The following is an 18769-nucleotide window of genomic DNA, read 5'->3' on the forward strand; positions in this document are numbered from 1 at the left end:
ATGAGGGTTAAGTGAAATATACACAGGTAGTTCTTGAGTAAACTATGGTGGTGCCATCTAACCCACACCTGATTAATTTCTTCCCCCAGTCTGAGATGGCATCCAATGTTGGCATGCTTTAGAGAATTCTTGACTCTCTTGCATTTGTAAAGTCTCAGTTAAATAAGCACTTCCTCCTGTCACCCCTTAATGCAGTTGATTTTCATCTTAGCCATGTTGGTCTAATGTGGGGTAAATTGGTGTAGACCAGAGTTAACAGCCCCTTAAGTCCCTATGCCACTGAATACATAGCCCACGTAGCCTGCTGAACTGTAAGTACCACGTGAACAGAGACTACTGCCAGCTTCTGGGGGCCCTACAAACAGCACAGGCCTGGGGCATGACACAGAGGTGGCCTGGCATTTTACCAAGAAAAGCCAAGAACCACAGGATCCTGGTTTACCGGTTTTCCACAACTCCGGGTTCTAAAATCACTTCCTCAACTCATGGTTCATGTGCATAATAAAGCATTCACAAGTCCATGGGAAGGTAAATCTTTATTCAAAGTAAATACTATTTTAAATGGTAACAGCGGAGCCAATACTGAGACAGAGACACGAGTATACTGGACTTGGTTTCAGAGGGCACACACAATATCAAGACTAAGGACACCACTGAGTCCTCCAGTTCCCAAATGTGACAAAATTTTAAGTAACTGAGGTTTAAAAATAACAATAGACTCCTCAAAAGTCTGTCTCTATTTGCTGTTTCCCCTTTCTTTCTCCCCTTCTTGAACTCACTACAATCTACTTTTCATCCCCACCACTGACGAAATAGTGGTGGCAAAACTACCAGTGATCTGCACATTGCCAAAATCAATGATCAAAATCAACCTTCATCTCACTCACCCTATCAAGAGAATGAGACCAAGAGATCAACTTAGTACTTTCAAGGACTCTATGGTCACCTGTATTGTACAAGCTGAATCATCAGTGTTTAAAGAATTACTACCTCAGTTGTTCACAAGATTTATTTTTTGGAATTTTTTTAACTTTCTATGAGGGAAAAATGTGTCTCTTATTATAAACAACAGCCAAAAACATCTTGAGCAACACCCCTTCTAAAGGATGCAGAAGCACCTGCTTTGATTGTTAAATTTTCATTCACAGATTGCTTCAAACCCTCCTATTTCACGCTGCATCTACAGTGGCCCAGTGAGGACTCTCAAATGAGCTCTCACAAGAAGTGTCTTGTGAAAGAGGAGAGCAAGGGAAGAGTCTTGGTTGTGATCTTTCACTAACTTGGCACAATGAGCACATCAGTATGCATCCTGCCAAGAGAGAAGTCTACATGACTGGCGTGGCTTCCTTTTCTCATCATATAACAATTCAATACCTAATCTAGGAACACAAACCATTCCACAACATCTCAGAAATAATCATCTGACAGTATTTTTACATAAAGTTGCTGCTTCTTATTATACATCAATTTGAGTTCAGTGGCACAAAGTCACATTTTTCCTAGTCTTAATGACTATAATTGTTGGGTGACAGAAAATGACAAATCAGACAAATTAAAGGCTTCCAAGCTAACCCCATTAACATGTCCGTGCTCTGTAGTGCTGTGCACTTTCACAAGGTAAGGCCTGAGCTGGAAGTGGAAGAGCTTCTGAATGTAACCATGCCCTTCTGAATCCAAGTCATACCTGGAAAGGCACAGGCGATATCACTGGCAAAATTGTATGTAACATAAAGGCATGTTCGAGCCTACTCACCATGGGTTATCACTCCAGGAGAAAACAATTCCACAAAAGTCCTGATTTCAATCCATTTACTTGCTTCTGCATCAGTGCCACAGTATTAAACTGAAATTTTACTTTGCACATATTGTCATATTCCTATAGTGATTTATAACTTTCAAAGCACTAGGCATGTGGTCCTCAAAACTGCTTGGTTTTACAGGACCCAAACCCAAAACATGTGCAGCTGGTTTCAATGCTAACCATGTCATGGTTGTTGTACACAATTATCTGCGCAGCAGTTAAGAGTCCATACCAAGGCAGAATCTCATGACACAAACCAAGAATGATCTTTTAACTTATGTCAACAGATACAATAGATCACAGTACACATAATTTGTCCGTTTTTTAACTACTATCCATAAACATTTGATGTTAACACCAATAACACTACTAGAATGGAATATTACATAGAAAAGTGTATGAACACCAGCTACAATGAGCTCTAAAGGGCTACATTTTAGATATAAAATGGATCACAGGTTTGAAATCACTACTTATCCACGATAATTATAAATCAAGAGATGACATGTTCAAATCTAGGAATGATTTCCACCATACCTTAAAAAGAATAGCAGAATGTAGTAAGTAATATCATACAGAGCAAACCTATAGCACAAAATTGGGGAGGCTTGTTTAAGATGAAAAGGAATAATCTAGAACTTTAATACCCCATAAGTTTCCATGTTAAGCCATCTTGACTAACTTACCCATAAATAAAGTCGTTAATGCACACCACAATCGCGCACGTGCTGTTCTCTACGGAAGTGTCAGTGGAAGAGCAGCATTTCCACACAGGGTCAGACGAATAGAGCTACACAATATAACATACACAGATCTACTGCTAATACTCCCAGCACACACAGCAATCTTACTCACAAAGTAACACCTTTACATAGTCTTTCCTGGTGAACATTTGAAAACCAATACTAGAAGTTCACCTACTGAATTAGGTCAGTGTCCATAAAAAAACAGTATCCGAAATGAAAGAGCTGACAACTCACATTATCAGTATATTTCAGCATCAGATCACTGTACTTCCTAGAATAACATAAATCACACAATTTTTAACAGTTTGGGGTGTGGGGGGAAGCATCAACATTTAAGTTTCTTCAATCGGTCCTTGTGCCTCTGCCATTTCCATGGCCCTTGAAGTTTTCCACAGCCTTCAGTAAAACACTTATGTTTGCTTTGCAAATGGTGAGTCCACTGTATGCTAAGTAATCAGGAACAAAAGACAAGACAGCAGAGAAATGAAATATGTATCTCCAAGGTCAGAATACTGTAGGTTCCCAGGAGCTGGCAAAACTTCCAGAACCATCACCAGCTTTCATGCGTCGTAGGATAAGGCCTCCTTACGCAAAGATCGATTGAGAATGTTCGCTCCCCACACCCAGAGCCATTCAGGCATGTACTGTGCAAAAAGAAACTAAAAACAAAAGGGAAAAAAGTGACAAGGTTAGATCCCGCAGTCATCAACAAAGAAGCCCAGGCATCAAGTGACTTAATCTAACAAGTATCGCCAATCACGTTAAATACAATCTGGTGCTACTGTCCTGAGCACGTATGTTTGCTTCAGGTGGGCTTGTCTCCCTGGGGAACACAAGTACAGCCCCCAAGCACCCCTTCTCTGCAAGGGCTGCACGTGCCCACATGAAACCAAGAGGCTTTACCCTTTCTAGCGGGATATGAATGGACTATTCATCTGGTTAAGAATTACAAAGTCATCCCAGGAATAAAGGCAGCTAAAACAGACCCATGTGGCTAGGGCTGCAGGAGAAAATCGGTGTTTGAGGGTAGGATGATAAGGCATAAATATGGCCCCTCATTCTTATTTAATTCACAACACATAAGAATAACTGGAAAACTATATATAGTATGTTTGGTGCCTCAAACTTCACATGGTAAATTTCTCATAGACTGAAGACTGAGAAGATTGAAATTGGTACAGAATTTGGATCTTTGCCACCTGAGAAAACTACATTCATAAGAAATGATGATCACAAAAAATAAGAAACCAGGGCAAAAGCTACCAGAAAAATCTGCTATGAACAACATAGCCACCAATGAATCAAATCTTGTGTAAAACAGAACAATTTGATAATGTTCAAAATAATTTGAGTAGTAAAATAAAAATGAAAATAGGAGACAAAATAAAGTTTTAACAGTTTTGTATAGAAAATTACTTGAAGAATTCAATTAGCCTCATAGAATTTCTTGGCAGAAAAATGTACATTCTTAAGAAAAGTTCCTCGATATGAACAAAACTTAATTATAATTGAAACATTAACATTTATAAATGCAGTGAAAATATCATCTGCCCCTATAGCTCATCCTCATTATATTCTCATTTCTAAGAGAACATCACAGTCAGTGGTTTCTAAAAATACTTTTGAGGTTTCTTCACTTTTCTCTAGTAATCAAGTACCTAGAAATAGTCACTTAAATAAAATGGTTTCTTACTGAAAAGACAACTCTGGGCCTCCCTGGTGGCAAAAGGGGTTAAGCACTGCACTATGAAGCAATCCACAGCCTCTGCAGCACGAGTTCGATCCCCAGCCGGCCAGGGAGAAACCCACATGGTGAGGCAGACCCCTCCTGTCTTGCCTGCTGCTCCCCTCAGCAGTGTATTTCAGTCAATCTGCCTATTCTGTTCCCCACTCTGTCTTTGGTGGATCCTCTCACCCCCTGCATCTCTGGCCTGCGCCCCAGCTCTTGTATACATAAATAAATAAATCTTTTTTTAAAAAAAGAAAGGGCCTCCTGGTGGCGCAGCGGTTGAGCGCTGGGTTGCGAAGCTGCCCGCAGCCTCTGCAGCGCCAGTTCGATTCCCGGCTGCTCCCCGGCCACCGGAGGAAGGTCCCACATGGTGCGCAGACCTCTCCTGCCGCCCGCTGCTCCCCTCAGCAGTGTACCTCGGTCCTTCTGCCTGCTCTGCTCCCCACTCTGGCTCTGGTGAATTCTCTCACCCTCCCGCGCTTCTGACTGTACCCAGTGCTTGTATAAATAAATAAATAAATCTTTAAAAAAAAAAAAAAAGACTTCTTCTGATAAAAGGAAAAATAAACAGTAAATCTACTTATCTGTTTATTTGGCAATGGTAAATTGGATCATTTTAATGCAAAAAGTTGAAAAACCATTGATTTGATAATTATAAAACTCCACATATTAAAGAAAAAAACAATTCTAAACTAGTGCACATCTACTTCCCATGCAGTACATGGGGTAAAGAAATATAAATACAAATCTATTATGATGAAGAAATACAAATCTATTATGAAGAATCACTACAAGTTCGCTATCCAATACTTAGAATCAAAATTTGAATTGTTTAACAAAGTTACTCTTTAAAATACTGAAGACTCAAATCATTGTCATGCATGAATAAACATTAAAAAAAAATTCCAACTTCTTGAACAAATGAGTCCAAGAATATGCTGAGGCACCTGCCATAAGGGTTACATGAAATACACACCTGTTTTGCAGTTTTATGATTCTGAATTACACCATGGACTTAAAGGAACCCCCTCAAAGCAGTACTACAAACTTTGTTACTCTGAAATTCCTACATAAATACTTAGAATTTTTATACTATACAATCTACTTGGGCATCACAAACACTGAACTTTTCAATGTTCTTAACACAATAATTCCACAAAAGTATTTACAGACTTAACCTGAATCATCAAGAGAGTCAGGCTAAAGAATCAGCATTTACAATTCTCATCTTTCACCATTAGGCTTCAATCAAATTCCCAGGGACGATTCAGAAGAGGGTGGGGTGTGCGGACCTATTCATGTAGGTTTTGTGTCCACCGTTACCTGAATCGAGTGGGACCAGTACCCAGTGGTCCTCTTTGAAATGCCAAGGGTGGAAACTGCATGATGAGCGTACACTTTCGGGGATGGCACCAACCAGGGGAGCCTGTGCAGAAAGCTGCTCGGAGCGGACATGCTGGTAGCCACATAGAATGGGATCAGGCTCTGTACAAAGATCCCTTTAGAAGCATATTCATACTGCAGTGCTCTGCTGAAGTGGTCTAAGTAAGCCTGTTAAAAGAGAGCAGGGGGAAAAGGTTTTCATTTTGGGGAATCAGGAAGAAAATCGGGAGAAAAAAAAATTTGCTATTATCCATTCAGGAAAACACAGAGCATCAGCAAGTTGGAGCTGCTGACCAAGAGCTCAACAAAATGGACTAACACACAGTAATAAATGTCCTGTTGCATTATGACTTCATTCCCCAGGAAGGGATACAGTACCTTAGAAGCAGAAAATGCAGCCAGCTGGGGGGTCGGTTTGCAGCAGGAGCCGGAAGAGATGGTGACCACCGCGCCTTTCTTCCTCTCCACCATGCCAGGTAACACTATGTGGACCATTAGACTAGCTGCCGCAATGTTCACATTTATGATGTCCCAGAGTTTGTCCTCAGAGACCTGGGTAAAATACTGGGGGTAGGGGTAAAACACCCCCACATTGTTTACCAAGATGCCAATGTCTTTGTCTTTCAAGGCTTCTCGAATTGGTTGGTAGATCTCACGGCCAGTGCTGAAGTCTGCAACGATGATATCAGTTTCCACTTTGTAGGTGTCGGCTATGTCCTGCGCTACCAGCTGCAGCTTCTCCAGGTTCCGGCTGATAAGGACGATATTGAGGCCCCGGCTGGCTAACTCTTCTGCGTAGGCTTTCCCAATCCCATCAGTAGCACCTACAGTACAAGGCAGGGAGAGGGGGCAGAACTGTGTCATGGAGCAACCTTGCCAGTGGACATTCAACACCCATGCAAGGTTGAGTCAGAGCAAGAGTTGCACTAGAAATAAGCTGAGATTGAACAATGATAGGTGGAAGGTACTGTTGAATCACTATTGCCCCAGGCCCCATGCTCCCTCAGACACCCTGAGGAGGAGTTGCTTCACCATGCAGACCGCTGACCATGAGAAACAGGGGAAGTTGTCATCTATCTGGCTAAAGGGAAGGCCCAGAGGTACTCTGCTAGGAAATGATAATAAATTAATATGACATTTAAAATAAGGGAAACATTTCTGAAAGTGGTGACAATTTCTAAAGACAATTTCAAAACAGAGCAAAAAGGAAAAGCAAGGAAAATCAAGGTGGGCTGGAGGAGGCCTGGACTAGGAGAGGGCAGCATTAGAAGAATACAAATCACAGGAAAATTCTTCGTAAGAAGAGGACAGTAATTGCGAACGTCATCATATAATAGTTAACATTTTTAAAATCAGCATGTTATCATGAAATGTACATTAAATTCTATAACGCCTTTAATAATACAACTGACAGAGGGAAGATCATTTGGATTTTAAACTAGGTAAGTACTGAAGTCTCATTTCTTACCACTCACGACGGCCCATCTTCCATATTGCTTAATCAGGTCCGCCCGGCTGACCAGACGAGGGATAAAATGCAGCCTGATCAGGCTGTAAAAGTCACAGACAACGGTGATGCTTTTCCTGGCTGTATACCAAGCTCCAACCAGGGCCAGCGCTTCCATGTAGCAATTGCAAGACCTGGCAATCTCCCTGTACAAGAGGTAGAAGCTGTCAACGGCAGCCATGGCAGCCTGCAGGAAAGGGGAGAGAGACAGGTGTTCTTCGCTTAGTGACAGGAACAAGTCTGACTGAGGAAAGAAAACTAAGGATATCAAAGCCTGACAAGTTTGTGTTCAGATATCAGTCCCAGCCTGAGTGTATGCAGGTCACAGGCCCAGTCAAATGGTCTCATGCTACAACATCTGCAGCTTATCAAGTTCTTTCCTTCCACTGAGACTAGTCAACATAATTACCAATGGATACCAAACTCCTGATAAAACCCAAGCACTAGGCTGCATGTTGCAGCCACAGAGATAGACACAATCTGCTCTGTTCCCTGAAAAGACTCCTGTAATGACAGGCACAGGCTTTTGAGTTCATGCAATAGTTAAGAAGGACATTTCTTTATTCATAATCATCAGTGCAAAGAGCCTACCACCCCTCAGAGACCAAGCAGAAGAAACAGCTAATATTAAGACATGGCCTTGACCTCACAGAGCTAACAAACCACTTGAGACAAAATCAAGCTTTAATAAACTTTATATAAACTAAACTTTAGCATAAATTCTATTATGCATGAATAATATACATAAGTGTACATTAAAAAAGAGATACATCCCCAAACTTAAAGAAACAATTTTCTCAGATGACAATGGAGTGAACAGTCTTCTCTCTTACTAAGTGAATCTGCTCACCATTAGCACTGCCTGACCCTGACAATGATACATATCCACACAGCCAGCATTCCAGCCTAGCAGGCCCCGTGTACTGTGACTGATACAAAGGATTCCAAGATGAACTAAATAACTGTGCCCAGGAGAAGAGACGGACATTTAAAGTAGTATTTTTAAATGCAACATGAACTGATATACGTGCCTGCAATCAGAGATAAACCCCAGAGGTGGACAAAAGCCAGACTCGACCAAGGTTTATGAACGTCATACTAGACTAGACCTGGGGAGCCGCTGACTGCCGCCTGACCCACCTGTGTGCTCCCTGCAAGGTACAAAAATCGGTAAGACCAGGACAGGCTAGAGTGCACGCACAGCACACACAGGGCATTTATTACATAAAAGAAAATTGATTTTAAGCCAAATAATGAACTTCTCAAGGGAACCCTATTAAAAAACTCCCATTAAAATCTTGAAACTATGAAAACGCCCACCAAAGCCACAAAAAATGTCAGATGCTTAAGGAAGAATGAGAGAATTCCCTCCCACTCCAGGGAAATGTAATTTGAGCTCAACCAGGTTTTGCAGTGTGAAACACCAAGTCGCAGGAGAGAACAAATGAACCACAGAGATGGCACCTGGAAGGGTGACACCACACCTGAATGTACTGAGTATGTGTCAAATACACAAGTGTGATCTACAGGAAGACCTTGTCCAAATCAAAAAGCAACGAAGACTATGATGGCAGCAAACTGAAGACATGGATGGGCAGCAGGACCCCCAGAAGGTCCACAATAAGGACCTCTTCTCTCCAACCAGCATTTTGCAATTGCTGCCACATTGCTAACTAAGCTATCAGTGAGCATTAAGTAAGTTAAAGGAATGTTTTTCTCCAACAGCAATAGAGAAAATGACTGAAGTTGAGCTGCCTTATGTTGTCTATTCAGGGTTCGGTTCACAGAAGCTCAGCTCCTACAATAAGAAAGCCGAAGCCAAAACTGATCATGAAAAGAAAACATTGCAAATGTTACTAAGTACACAAACCAGATCCTAAAGAAAAACAAGTAAATACTCCTTTGGGGATGTTTTCCTCCGTGGGCCAAGCTTGCTGCCATCTACAATATGGAGCTTCCAGATCACCCGGGTCTTTTCCTGGTGGATCCACATGTGACAGCACTCCTTTTTTAAATGCATTCAGCCAGGATTGCCTGTCTCAATGTTTGCTGCTTGTGTTTGGTTTGGGGGTTCTAGGTGAACACGAACACCTCTCAGAGTTTCCAGACACTGGAGTGAGGGAGGGTGCGTGATGACCAAGTTCCAGGATGCTCTGCTCATGGATGGCCAGCTTTCCTCTTACCTCTGTCTGCCCAAAACGGGCCTCCAGGGATACACTGCCTTCTCTTCTCTTCAGGTCAATCTGTGAACAAAACCAAAAGAAACAAAGTCCTTTCTTTTATCCTCAGAGCTTCACTGGGACAATGTCACATAAAAGAAGAACGAAGTTCATAAAAATTAAGAAAACGCTAAAATTCTTATGTCATGAATCCCTGTCCAGACAGCGAAGCACAGCATCCATCTGGTAAAAAGGCCAAGCTGTGGTATGACCCTGATTCGTGACCTTTGTTTCTTAAGGAACATAAAAGGGACAAAACCCATTCAAATAGTTCTGAGAAAGATGGTGCTCTACATGGACACCAGGCGCCGGGATGTAGGGTGGGAGGTGACAAGCAGGGCATCCTCTCCCTTCTCCCTGTGTCAGCCCACTGTTACCTGGTCTATCTCTCTGCAAACTACTACCTTCACCCACCTGCCGGTCCTTTTGAGTATCACCTGACTGCAGCCACCTGGCTTCTATTCCTGGGCCCACCTGCACTCAGGTGTGAGCACCCGTGTCACTGCGGTGCAGGGAGGAACAGCCTGAGTCTGTTTCCCTCTCCTTGCACCCTAGCCACATGCCAGGACAGTTCAGTTTCTGAAGCACCTGGAGGCTGTTGCTTGAGGACCTAGGCCCACGCTCGCGGCTCTCAGTTCCTCTAGCACCGTCTGCCCCTGGGCATGGGCAGCAGCCCAGCACAGGCTGAGCCCCCCACACTGGTCTCCTTCCTCCGGTCCAGCTCTGTAGCCACAATCCATCTTGTTCCCTCCTCAGGAGGAGAGCGACCACCAGAAAAGTTCCAGTGAGCTTTAACAAGAAGAAAAACCTCAACCTCATGAGCAAAACCCACCAGAGACCCCAGCTCAGGTCCAGAAGAGAAGTCCCAACTGGGTGTTAAGTTGAGCACAGCAGTGTCCAGAGCATCAGGGGTCCCCAAACCAGTTTGGCCAAGTTTCTCAATGTTCCCCATCAGAGGACCCTTGTCAAGGGAAAACCTCCATCAGTGGACAGTTCTGCCCTTGACACACCCCTTAACGGTGCATCATTATCGCTGCAGTTCATTAAATCAGAGAATCAGGTCGTCAGCCTTGAGTCCCATAAATGCAACCCCATCATTCTTCCGGGCAGCTCCAGACGAAGAGGTCTGACTCACACTCCCCACACTCACAGGAAACTGATCAATGCAAACACCAATTCCTGTATGAATAATAAATAAGAGAGCCCAGACGCCCGAACTTTCCAGGACAGTCTACATAGAAAACCAAGCTACTTCAACACCCATGAAGAAAACATCAGTGTCAGACACCAAGGACTGATCACCAAGAGCCAGGAGTCTCGGTGGCTCGTGTACACAAGCTGCTCAGAGAGCTAAACAAGCATTCAGCCCCTTCCCCCTATCCCCCACCACAGTGAGTCAGACCCTTCAGGGCAGGGAGGAGCAAGAGCCCAGCCTGCCAGGACACTGGAACAAGTTTACTACAGGGACTGGAGAGGTAGAAAAAGCATGACATTTAATACACAGAAATCCTACTTAAATGAGGTGGGGAGGCCACGACACACACCTATGCTTGGTCAGCAAACTTCAGCTCCCAGCCTGGCCTGCATCTCCAACAGGACGTGACATTACTTCTCTGCCCCAAAGTAAGAAGGAAGCAGCATCTTCATCCAGCAGCCCCTCCAAAGGCAATAAAAGTGCTGGCCTTGGATGAGAGACTGCAGGCCAGTCTCACACGAGACAGCACATATCCAAGGCCTGTTTGTTGTGGTTTCCCAAGAAACCCATTTTGTGGGTGGAGTGACAGCTTTTTGTTTGGGGTCAACAGGGGGCTTGGAAGGGCCATCAGAAGTACCCTTGTGGCAGATGAGTGTTAGGACATCCTCAGGGTTACAGCCATGATGCCTTAGCAGGTGCTGGTCTGACCTGTGGGGAGGGCAGTCGGGGGCAGGCTGGAGCAGCAGGAGTGCAAGTAGATGGTCAGTCTCAAACCCTGGTGTACCCTGGTACAGCCAGATTGTTAGGGGGAAAAGGCGGTCCCAAAGCAAATTCCATACAGGCTTTGTGGACTCCACCCCCACCCCAGGCCAAAGCCAAAGACACTGGGAACTCCAAATCCCATCACCACCAAAGGGAAGGTGGCTGGGACCTGAGGGTGGGGTTAAGCAGCCAGGTGGATACAAAAGGCAGACACGTGAGCTTTGGGGGCTCTCTCTCCATTTTGGGCTCTGGGCCAGCGCGGAGCCTCCGGCCAGCTCTGGGAGTGACTTTGGGTTTCCAGGTCGTCGGATCGGGTAGGACGCATTAAAGACTTTATTTCCCTATTTTCTCCCTGAGTTGTACATTTTCTTTATTTCCTTTCCTCTTGTAAATAAACCTTTTATTAACCCTTTTGTGTGTGTCTGTAGTAGAGTATTCATAAGTCCCTTTAAAGCGCGCGGGTGAGGACCCACAGCCAGGAACCCGTTTAATATCGGGGTTGCTCTATAACAGCTTGGCGCCCATCACATTTGCGCTTATGGTAGCCAGTGCCATAGGGAAGCCCAATTTCCCCATGGGGCTGACTAACCACGGATGGCTCTGTCCTAAATCTTCGTGGTCGCCAAATCTGTTATAGGACAGGGAGAGGGGCAGCCCAAACCCCGCAAACCTGCCTATTCTACATGGGTTCTGCCATCCGCCGCATCAACACAAAACATAGGAGACTTTAATGGGAAGAAACTTTAATAAAACTAGGAAACAATACAGGTAAGGCAAAGAGTCTAGTTTCTAGTCTAGTTTCTAAATGAAGCATCCAGAGTTACCCGTCCCCTCGTGGGTAAAAGTCCATCCAAATGGGATTGGCCCAGAGCAAGGCCCCAAAGCCTGCTACAAGTCTAAAGCATCTTCCAGTGGGGACCCACAGAAAAGGGTCACAAACAACTGGACAAGCCCGGAAGAAAAAGAACAAAATCAACATCAAGATAAAAGCTGCCATTGTCACCTCCCCACGGGTCTCACCCACATCTGTGTCACCCAGTCCACGACCAAAGGACAAGCACAGTTTCTTCACGTGTCTCTAGGCTCCATGCGCCTCCTCCAGGTCTCCTGGCTCCATCCTGCTTCCTTCCTCAGTCTCTTCTTCCGCTTCTTCTCTCCCTGTTCAGCTCCACCCTTCCTTGGGTGGGGCAGGGAACCTCCCCCTTTCCTGGGGACCACCCTGTTACAAGATGACTAACCACAGCTGGATTGAGAGCACATGGTTCATGACCCCTTGCTGCTCCTCAGACAAAACCAGACATTTTACAAATTTGTCCAAACCTGGACAAATTAATAGGAAAGCACAAATTCCTTCTATCCTCTTCTTTCTCTTCCCCACCCCTAAGTATATGATATAAAACAGTCTTTCTAATGAAAGGAAAGATCAGGATTTCTCTCAAGCCATTAAGTTCTAAGAAATCTCATAGAAACACAGCTTTAAGCAGTTTATTACCCATTTAAGCCTAGAAACCTGCCAAGATAGGAACAGATTTCAATCTGTCTTTCACTTCCAATCTCTGAACAGCCAACCTGAAAAAATGTTACAATGCTTTGTCTTCTTGAGTCTGTAGAAAACAGAAGTCAGTGAATGAGAGAAACAAGTGGAGGGAAACAACGAGACCTGGCCCCAAAATAGGAAGAAGAGAGTAATTTCCTCCTGTCTGTTAGGTAATAAGGTGAGGGTATGTGGGTCTGCTAGACAAGCGGCTTGTTCAGTCACCTGCAGTTCTGCATTTCCATACAAAGGTCAGAACTGTCCAGTCAGTCATATGAGCCAAACCTTACAAGGTACCTTTTATATCAATCAAGAGGAGAAATCTTAATCACTCTGGGAAGGGTATACATCAAGAGGTATGATCGGGAACGCGGCGGAGAGGGGGGGGAGGACTGATGTATGACAAGGAACAGAAGCTAATCAGTGGAATGCCTTGTTGATAGGATTAGGACCATGGCTGTGGGTCTGGGGTCTAGTTTCGATTACAACACTTGGTCATCAGGCTGATAACAGGGTCAGCAGACTCGTGTCCCCCAAGCCCTAGATAACATTCCTGAGTTTCACCAATCCTTTTCTCCTTGTCCTCCTAACGCATGTAGCTGATGCTCTATGATTATTCTATCAATAAAAACGGCCAGGATCTGGGCCTCCCTGGTGGTGCAAGGGGTTAAGCACCGCATTATGAAGCAATCTGCGGCCTCTGCAGCATGAGTTCGATCCCCAGCCAGCCAGGGAGCAACCCACATGGCGCAGCAGACCTCTCTTGACTCGCCCGCTGCTCCCCTCAGCAGTGTACTTTGGTCAATCTGCCTGTTCTGTTCCCCACTTTGTCTCTGATGAATCCTCTCACCCCCCACATCTCTGGCCTGTACCCCAGCTCTTGTATGCATAAATAAGTAAAATCTTTAAATAAGAAAACAAAAATAAAAACCGGGATCTTGCTCTCAGCAGCATCCTGCCTTGGGCAGCCTGCTCCACAACTCCCATGTCTTTGTCAGTGTGGTGCTGCCCGACGCAACAAGGGTAGAGTGTTCAGACACTTACAGGTCTCTGAGGTCACCTATGGACCTCAGATGTGTCCACATGGTAAAGCAATTGTAACAAATCAACCCCCGAGATGAGGGATGCTGATAATGGGGAGGCTCTTCGTGGGGGAGCGGGAGCAGGTTGTATACAGGAAATGTGTGTACCTTCCCCTTCATTGTACTGTAAGTCTCAAACTACTCTAAAAAAGTAAGTCTTTAAAAAAAAAAACCCTTAAAAGTAACACTACCACTATAAAAGCCAGGAGGGGACACTATGGTCAGCCCTGTAAGGAGCAGTCTCCTCGTCCAAGCACCAGCTGCGGCTGTAACATCATCCTGACTGAAGTTTCGCTGACTGCACCTAGCTGTGAAAACGACAGTTGAGTCAAACAGGAAAACCTTTGTGAATCAAGGTTCTAGGAGAAAAGTCTTCGCTGACATACAAACATGGCCAAGCTATCCAAGTGAGTGACAGTGGGAGCGGAGTCCAGGACCTCAGAGGGGTGGGCCGCACGCGCCTTCAAAGAAAATAACACAAGCAGATGGGGAAGATGTTGAAAGTACACGCGACACCAGGCGATGCGGGTGGTGGAGGAGTGACCTGTAGGCCCACATCCTCATCCACAAACCCTGTGATCGTGTCACCTGAACCAGCCAGGGGACTGCAGACATGACTAAAATAAGGACCTTGAGATGGGAGACGATCCTGGATTCTCCAGGTGGGTCCAACAGATCACACAGACCCTTATTCAAGGGAGGAGCGAGGGCAGAGGCAGAGCAGACATGAGCAGGCAGCAGAGGCGGGGGAGAAGACCTAGGCTGCTGGACGTGAAGACCGAGGTTATCCAGGGCAGGGAATGCCAGTGCCTCCTGAATCTCCCCTGCTGCCTCCAGAAGTGACACCACCCCGACACCCTGACTTCAGCCATGTCAATGAGAGGGGCTGCAGACTTCCAACTCCAGAACGTAGGAGAATACGAGCAGTTTGAAACTACTAAGTTGGTGGTAATTGGTTACAGCTGCCAGACAAACTCTAGCCCGCTGGCCAGAGGGATAGTCAGTCTAGCGTTTAGCATAGTGAAGAGGCAAGTTGCAAATCTTACAATATCCCTCAAGCCAAGTACACTCAGGAACCAGAAAGTAGTCTCAGGGATTTCCATGATCTTGGATTGACCAGAGCAGACCAGAGGAGGGCCTGCCATCCTCGCCAACACAAAGCTGTCCATCTTTTCAGCAGCAGTCTCACTGGCTCTGGGGGCCAAATCCCCTGTTCTCAGAGGTCAGCTCCGCCAGTCCTCCTAATTCAATCCCAGCACTTACATATGACAGGGCAGACCCTGGGGATACACAGATCCTCCTCTTACTCCTGGGTCATCACACCCACCTGCCTCTAAGCTGTTCTCTTACCCCTCCTGCTCTGCATTCTAAGGGTTTAACATTGTCTCTATCTGGGCTCCCCAAACAGCACAGGCCTCTTGAGGGCAGGAAATGTATTTTACACTAATTTTTCTGTAATTAAAAGGAAACTGAAAAATACACAAATAAGTCTATGAAATCTGTTTTGCTCTGTTCAAAGAATATGGAAACAAAAAACCCTGGCAGCCACCTATCTTCACAAAAATAAAACTAGTGTCAGAAGCTCCCTGTGCTTCATCCAGCCTGAGAGTAACCGCTCCCCTAAATTTCGATGGAATCACATTTTTTAAAAAATAGTTGTGCTGGAACCAGCATGGATTCCAAAATAGCAATATCTAGTTTTGCCTGATCTGGACCAAACTGCAACATATTCCTTTCACCCAGCAGTGTTTCCTAGAGCTGGGCAGCCGTGTTCACATCCTCCCTGCGGCTGGCAAGCCTGCGAACGCACACGCCGCGGCCATCTCCTCTCAGGGTCAGAACACACCAACACTGACATATTCATTCTACCAATGATGGGCGCAGGATTGTTTTTCTCTTACAATCATGAACAGTGTCCAACGAGTACTCGTGCACGTCCCCAGGGCACACATGCAGGCTTTTCAGGGAGGGATGTGCCTGCGCATTGATTTGCCAGGCCACAGCACATCCACGCAGCCAGACCTTTCCACAAGGGCGAGCTCGCTCTGCCTCCTCTGAGGTCGGCCATGTTCCCAGTTCACCCTCTGCACACAACTGGTTATCCTGTCTGTCCAATGGGACCTCAATATAACTTTGAATTTCAATTTCCTGACTAGTAATGAGGTTGACTAACAACTTGTGATGCTTCCAGGGTGGGTTTTTTCTTCCGTGACAAGCCTGTTCCTAGCTTTTGCCCTTTCGTCTATTGTGCTGTCTTCTTTTACTTTCAGAATTGTAAGAATTCTTTCTATATTCTAGATACGAATCTGTTTACTACAGTAACGTATATGTTTACATATAGGAAACATGAAAGAAACCGAACTCTAACTAATTCTGTATGTTTTGTCTCTTTACATGCTTTCAAAGAACTAAACATCTTAATTTCAATGTTGCCAAATTTATCATCCTTTTCCCTTTGTGGTGTGCTTGTTCTATTTTGCTTTAGAAATCCAATCTTAACCCCAGGTCCAAAAGATACTTCCCTATTTTTAAAAGTCTTTAATTTTGCTTTCCACATTTAAGTCCTCAAAATTTCCTGCAGTTTCCAGATGGTGTGAAGCTTCACTCCTTCCATCTTCAACATTCCTCCTCAGCACCTGACGTGGTGCTGTGTACACACAACTTAATAAACAGAATGAAATATTGTTTGGCATTCAAAGCTCAAATTTCACTCTTGAGGAGGAAAAAAATTCAAAAGCTTTTCAAATTTTACATCAGCACTGTGACTAAGTTATTATTGCTGTCTATGGAATTTCCTTACCTACCTTGCAAATTCTTGGTATGCCACTAATCTGAATTAATGTTGGAGCAGTTTACAAAGAGCAGAAGATGGGAGCGCTCACCCCGGGTCCAGCACTCTGCAGCGTCAGTTCCTCACGTGTGCAGCAGGAATTAAAACTTTAACAGCAGCCCATCCTCAGGTATACAGTCAAGGCAACTGAAAACCTACGCTCACTTCTGGAGGCTTCAGGGGAGCTTCCGGAAGCACCAGTATTCCCTGACTTAGACCACTCTCTCCATCTTCATGTGCAGCAGCCTAGCATCTTCTCACCCTGACTTCTGCTGCTAAAGACACTGTAACCCCCTGAAGCAGAAAACACCCGAATGTCCATCAGCATATGAATGGATAAATGAAATGTGGCCTAGCCATACAAAGAGACACTATTCAACCCAAAGAATGAAGCAGAGGGACATGCTACTACATGAACAAACCTTGAAAACATAAAAGAAACCAAACACAAAAGGCCACCTATGATATGATCCCATTTAATGAAATATCCAGAAGGCAAATCCATAGAGACAGTCCATTAGGGTTGCCAGTTCATTGGGGGAATGGGAAAAGGGGAGTGACTGCTAACAGGAGTGCGAGTTCTTGGGAGGATAATGGGAATGTTCTAGAAGTAGACAGATGGTTGTATATTATGGATGCTGTTATAAACAGTACACTTTTAAAAGGCTAAAATGGTGAGTTTGATGTTATATGAATCTTATCTAAAAAAATACCAAGTTGTTGAAACTCTATGCCCCTGGAATATAACTACAGTGATTAAACCACCATGGAGATGTCCTGGGTAGGAGAGCAGTCTCCATTTAAGAGCTGTTCATCTTGCGTGCAGGTGAAATTACTTCACCTCTGAGCTTTCCTTATATCATCCGTAAATATGGGGATAAAAGTGCCTGTGTAAAATTAAGATGAGAATTCAATGAGGTGATGCACATAAAGTGCTTAGAACCCGGCCTGGAACAGAAGAGCTCCAGCTATTAGCCACTGACACTCTGTGTCCAATGCTGGCAAGTGGCTAGGGTAGAGGTCAGGCTTAAAACTGAAGCCGGCCTTACACAAAACACTCTAAGTGCTTACTCCCATCGCCTCACTGCTCTTCTCATCAACTTATGAGGCAGAGTTATAATCATTATAATCACCCCCAGTTTACAGGGGTAACGTGACAGACCCAAGACCCCACAGCTGTGAAGCGGCTGGAGGGAATACTCATCAAGGTCCAAGCAAGTCCAGCGCCCAGGCTGGACTGGGAGGCTCCACTGGGAGGCTCCGAGCGGGTCCCCAAGGTGGCGGCCTCGGCTGGAGGGCCGCAGGCTTGGTGTGGAACAGAGCCAGCAGCACCAGACCTCTGCTCCCCTCCCCTCCGGCGCTTGGCGGGCCCAGCCAAAGGCCACCGCCTCGGAACCAGCGGTGCCCCGGCCTCGGAACCAGTGGTGCCCCTTCCCCCGGAGCTCCACGCCGAACTACTTCTAATTCAGAACAAAGACAACGTCGGTAAACCCCACGCCAATTAGATCTATCAGAGAGGGGGGTCTGGAGACAGCAGAAAAGGGGGTGACTGTCAGAGCCGCTGGGGAGCCCGGGGTTAGGACTAGGGGGCCGGGGGCCCGCGCTCTGGGTGGGTGGGGTCGCCGGAGTCTGGAAGAGGCCGGAGGCACAGGAGAGGGGAACCTCTGGGGATGCAAGGCTGGGGGCGGTGGGGCTGGGGCTGGGGCGCTGCGGGGCTTAGGGGGCGCAACCTGAGGAGGGGGACGGGGGCGGGGTCCAAGGAAGGGAGGGACGAGGGGGTACAGGGCCGCGGAGGGCGCCGGCCCGAGGGGGCGTGGCAGGGCGCAGGAGGGGCCGGTTAGAGGCCAGGGCGACCGCCTAGGGGCCAACTGGGGGCGCGGGGGCGCGGTACCTGCAGAGGCAGCGCAGTCTCCGGAGCGACTCCCGCCAGACCCGCGCGGCCGCCGCTGCTGCCGCCGCTGGGCCGCGCCCCCACGTGACC

At 45.8% G+C, this 18769-nt stretch overlaps 1 protein-coding gene across 1 annotated transcript; it reads right to left on the reverse strand.

Moving 5' to 3' along the window:
• Positions 1-482: 482 nt before the first annotated feature.
• On the reverse strand, positions 483-18738 carry HSDL1 (hydroxysteroid dehydrogenase like 1). The gene is made up of 6 exons (XM_037516253.2): positions 18680-18738; positions 9350-9409; positions 7128-7353; positions 6038-6483; positions 5600-5827; positions 483-3206 (listed from the first exon to the last, which is right to left on the reverse strand). Exons 3-6 carry the CDS (start codon positions 7345-7347, stop codon positions 3108-3110), a joined length of 993 nt encoding a protein of 330 aa, XP_037372150.1. The 5' UTR covers positions 7348-7353; positions 9350-9409; positions 18680-18738; the 3' UTR covers positions 483-3107.
• Positions 18739-18769: the final 31 nt, after the last annotated feature.

The sequence above is a fragment of the Talpa occidentalis genome, unplaced genomic scaffold (genome assembly GCF_014898055.3).
Source record: "Talpa occidentalis isolate TD23 unplaced genomic scaffold, MPIMG_talOcc4v2.1 talOcc4.17, whole genome shotgun sequence".
Lineage (NCBI taxonomy): Eukaryota > Metazoa > Chordata > Mammalia > Eulipotyphla > Talpidae > Talpa > Talpa occidentalis.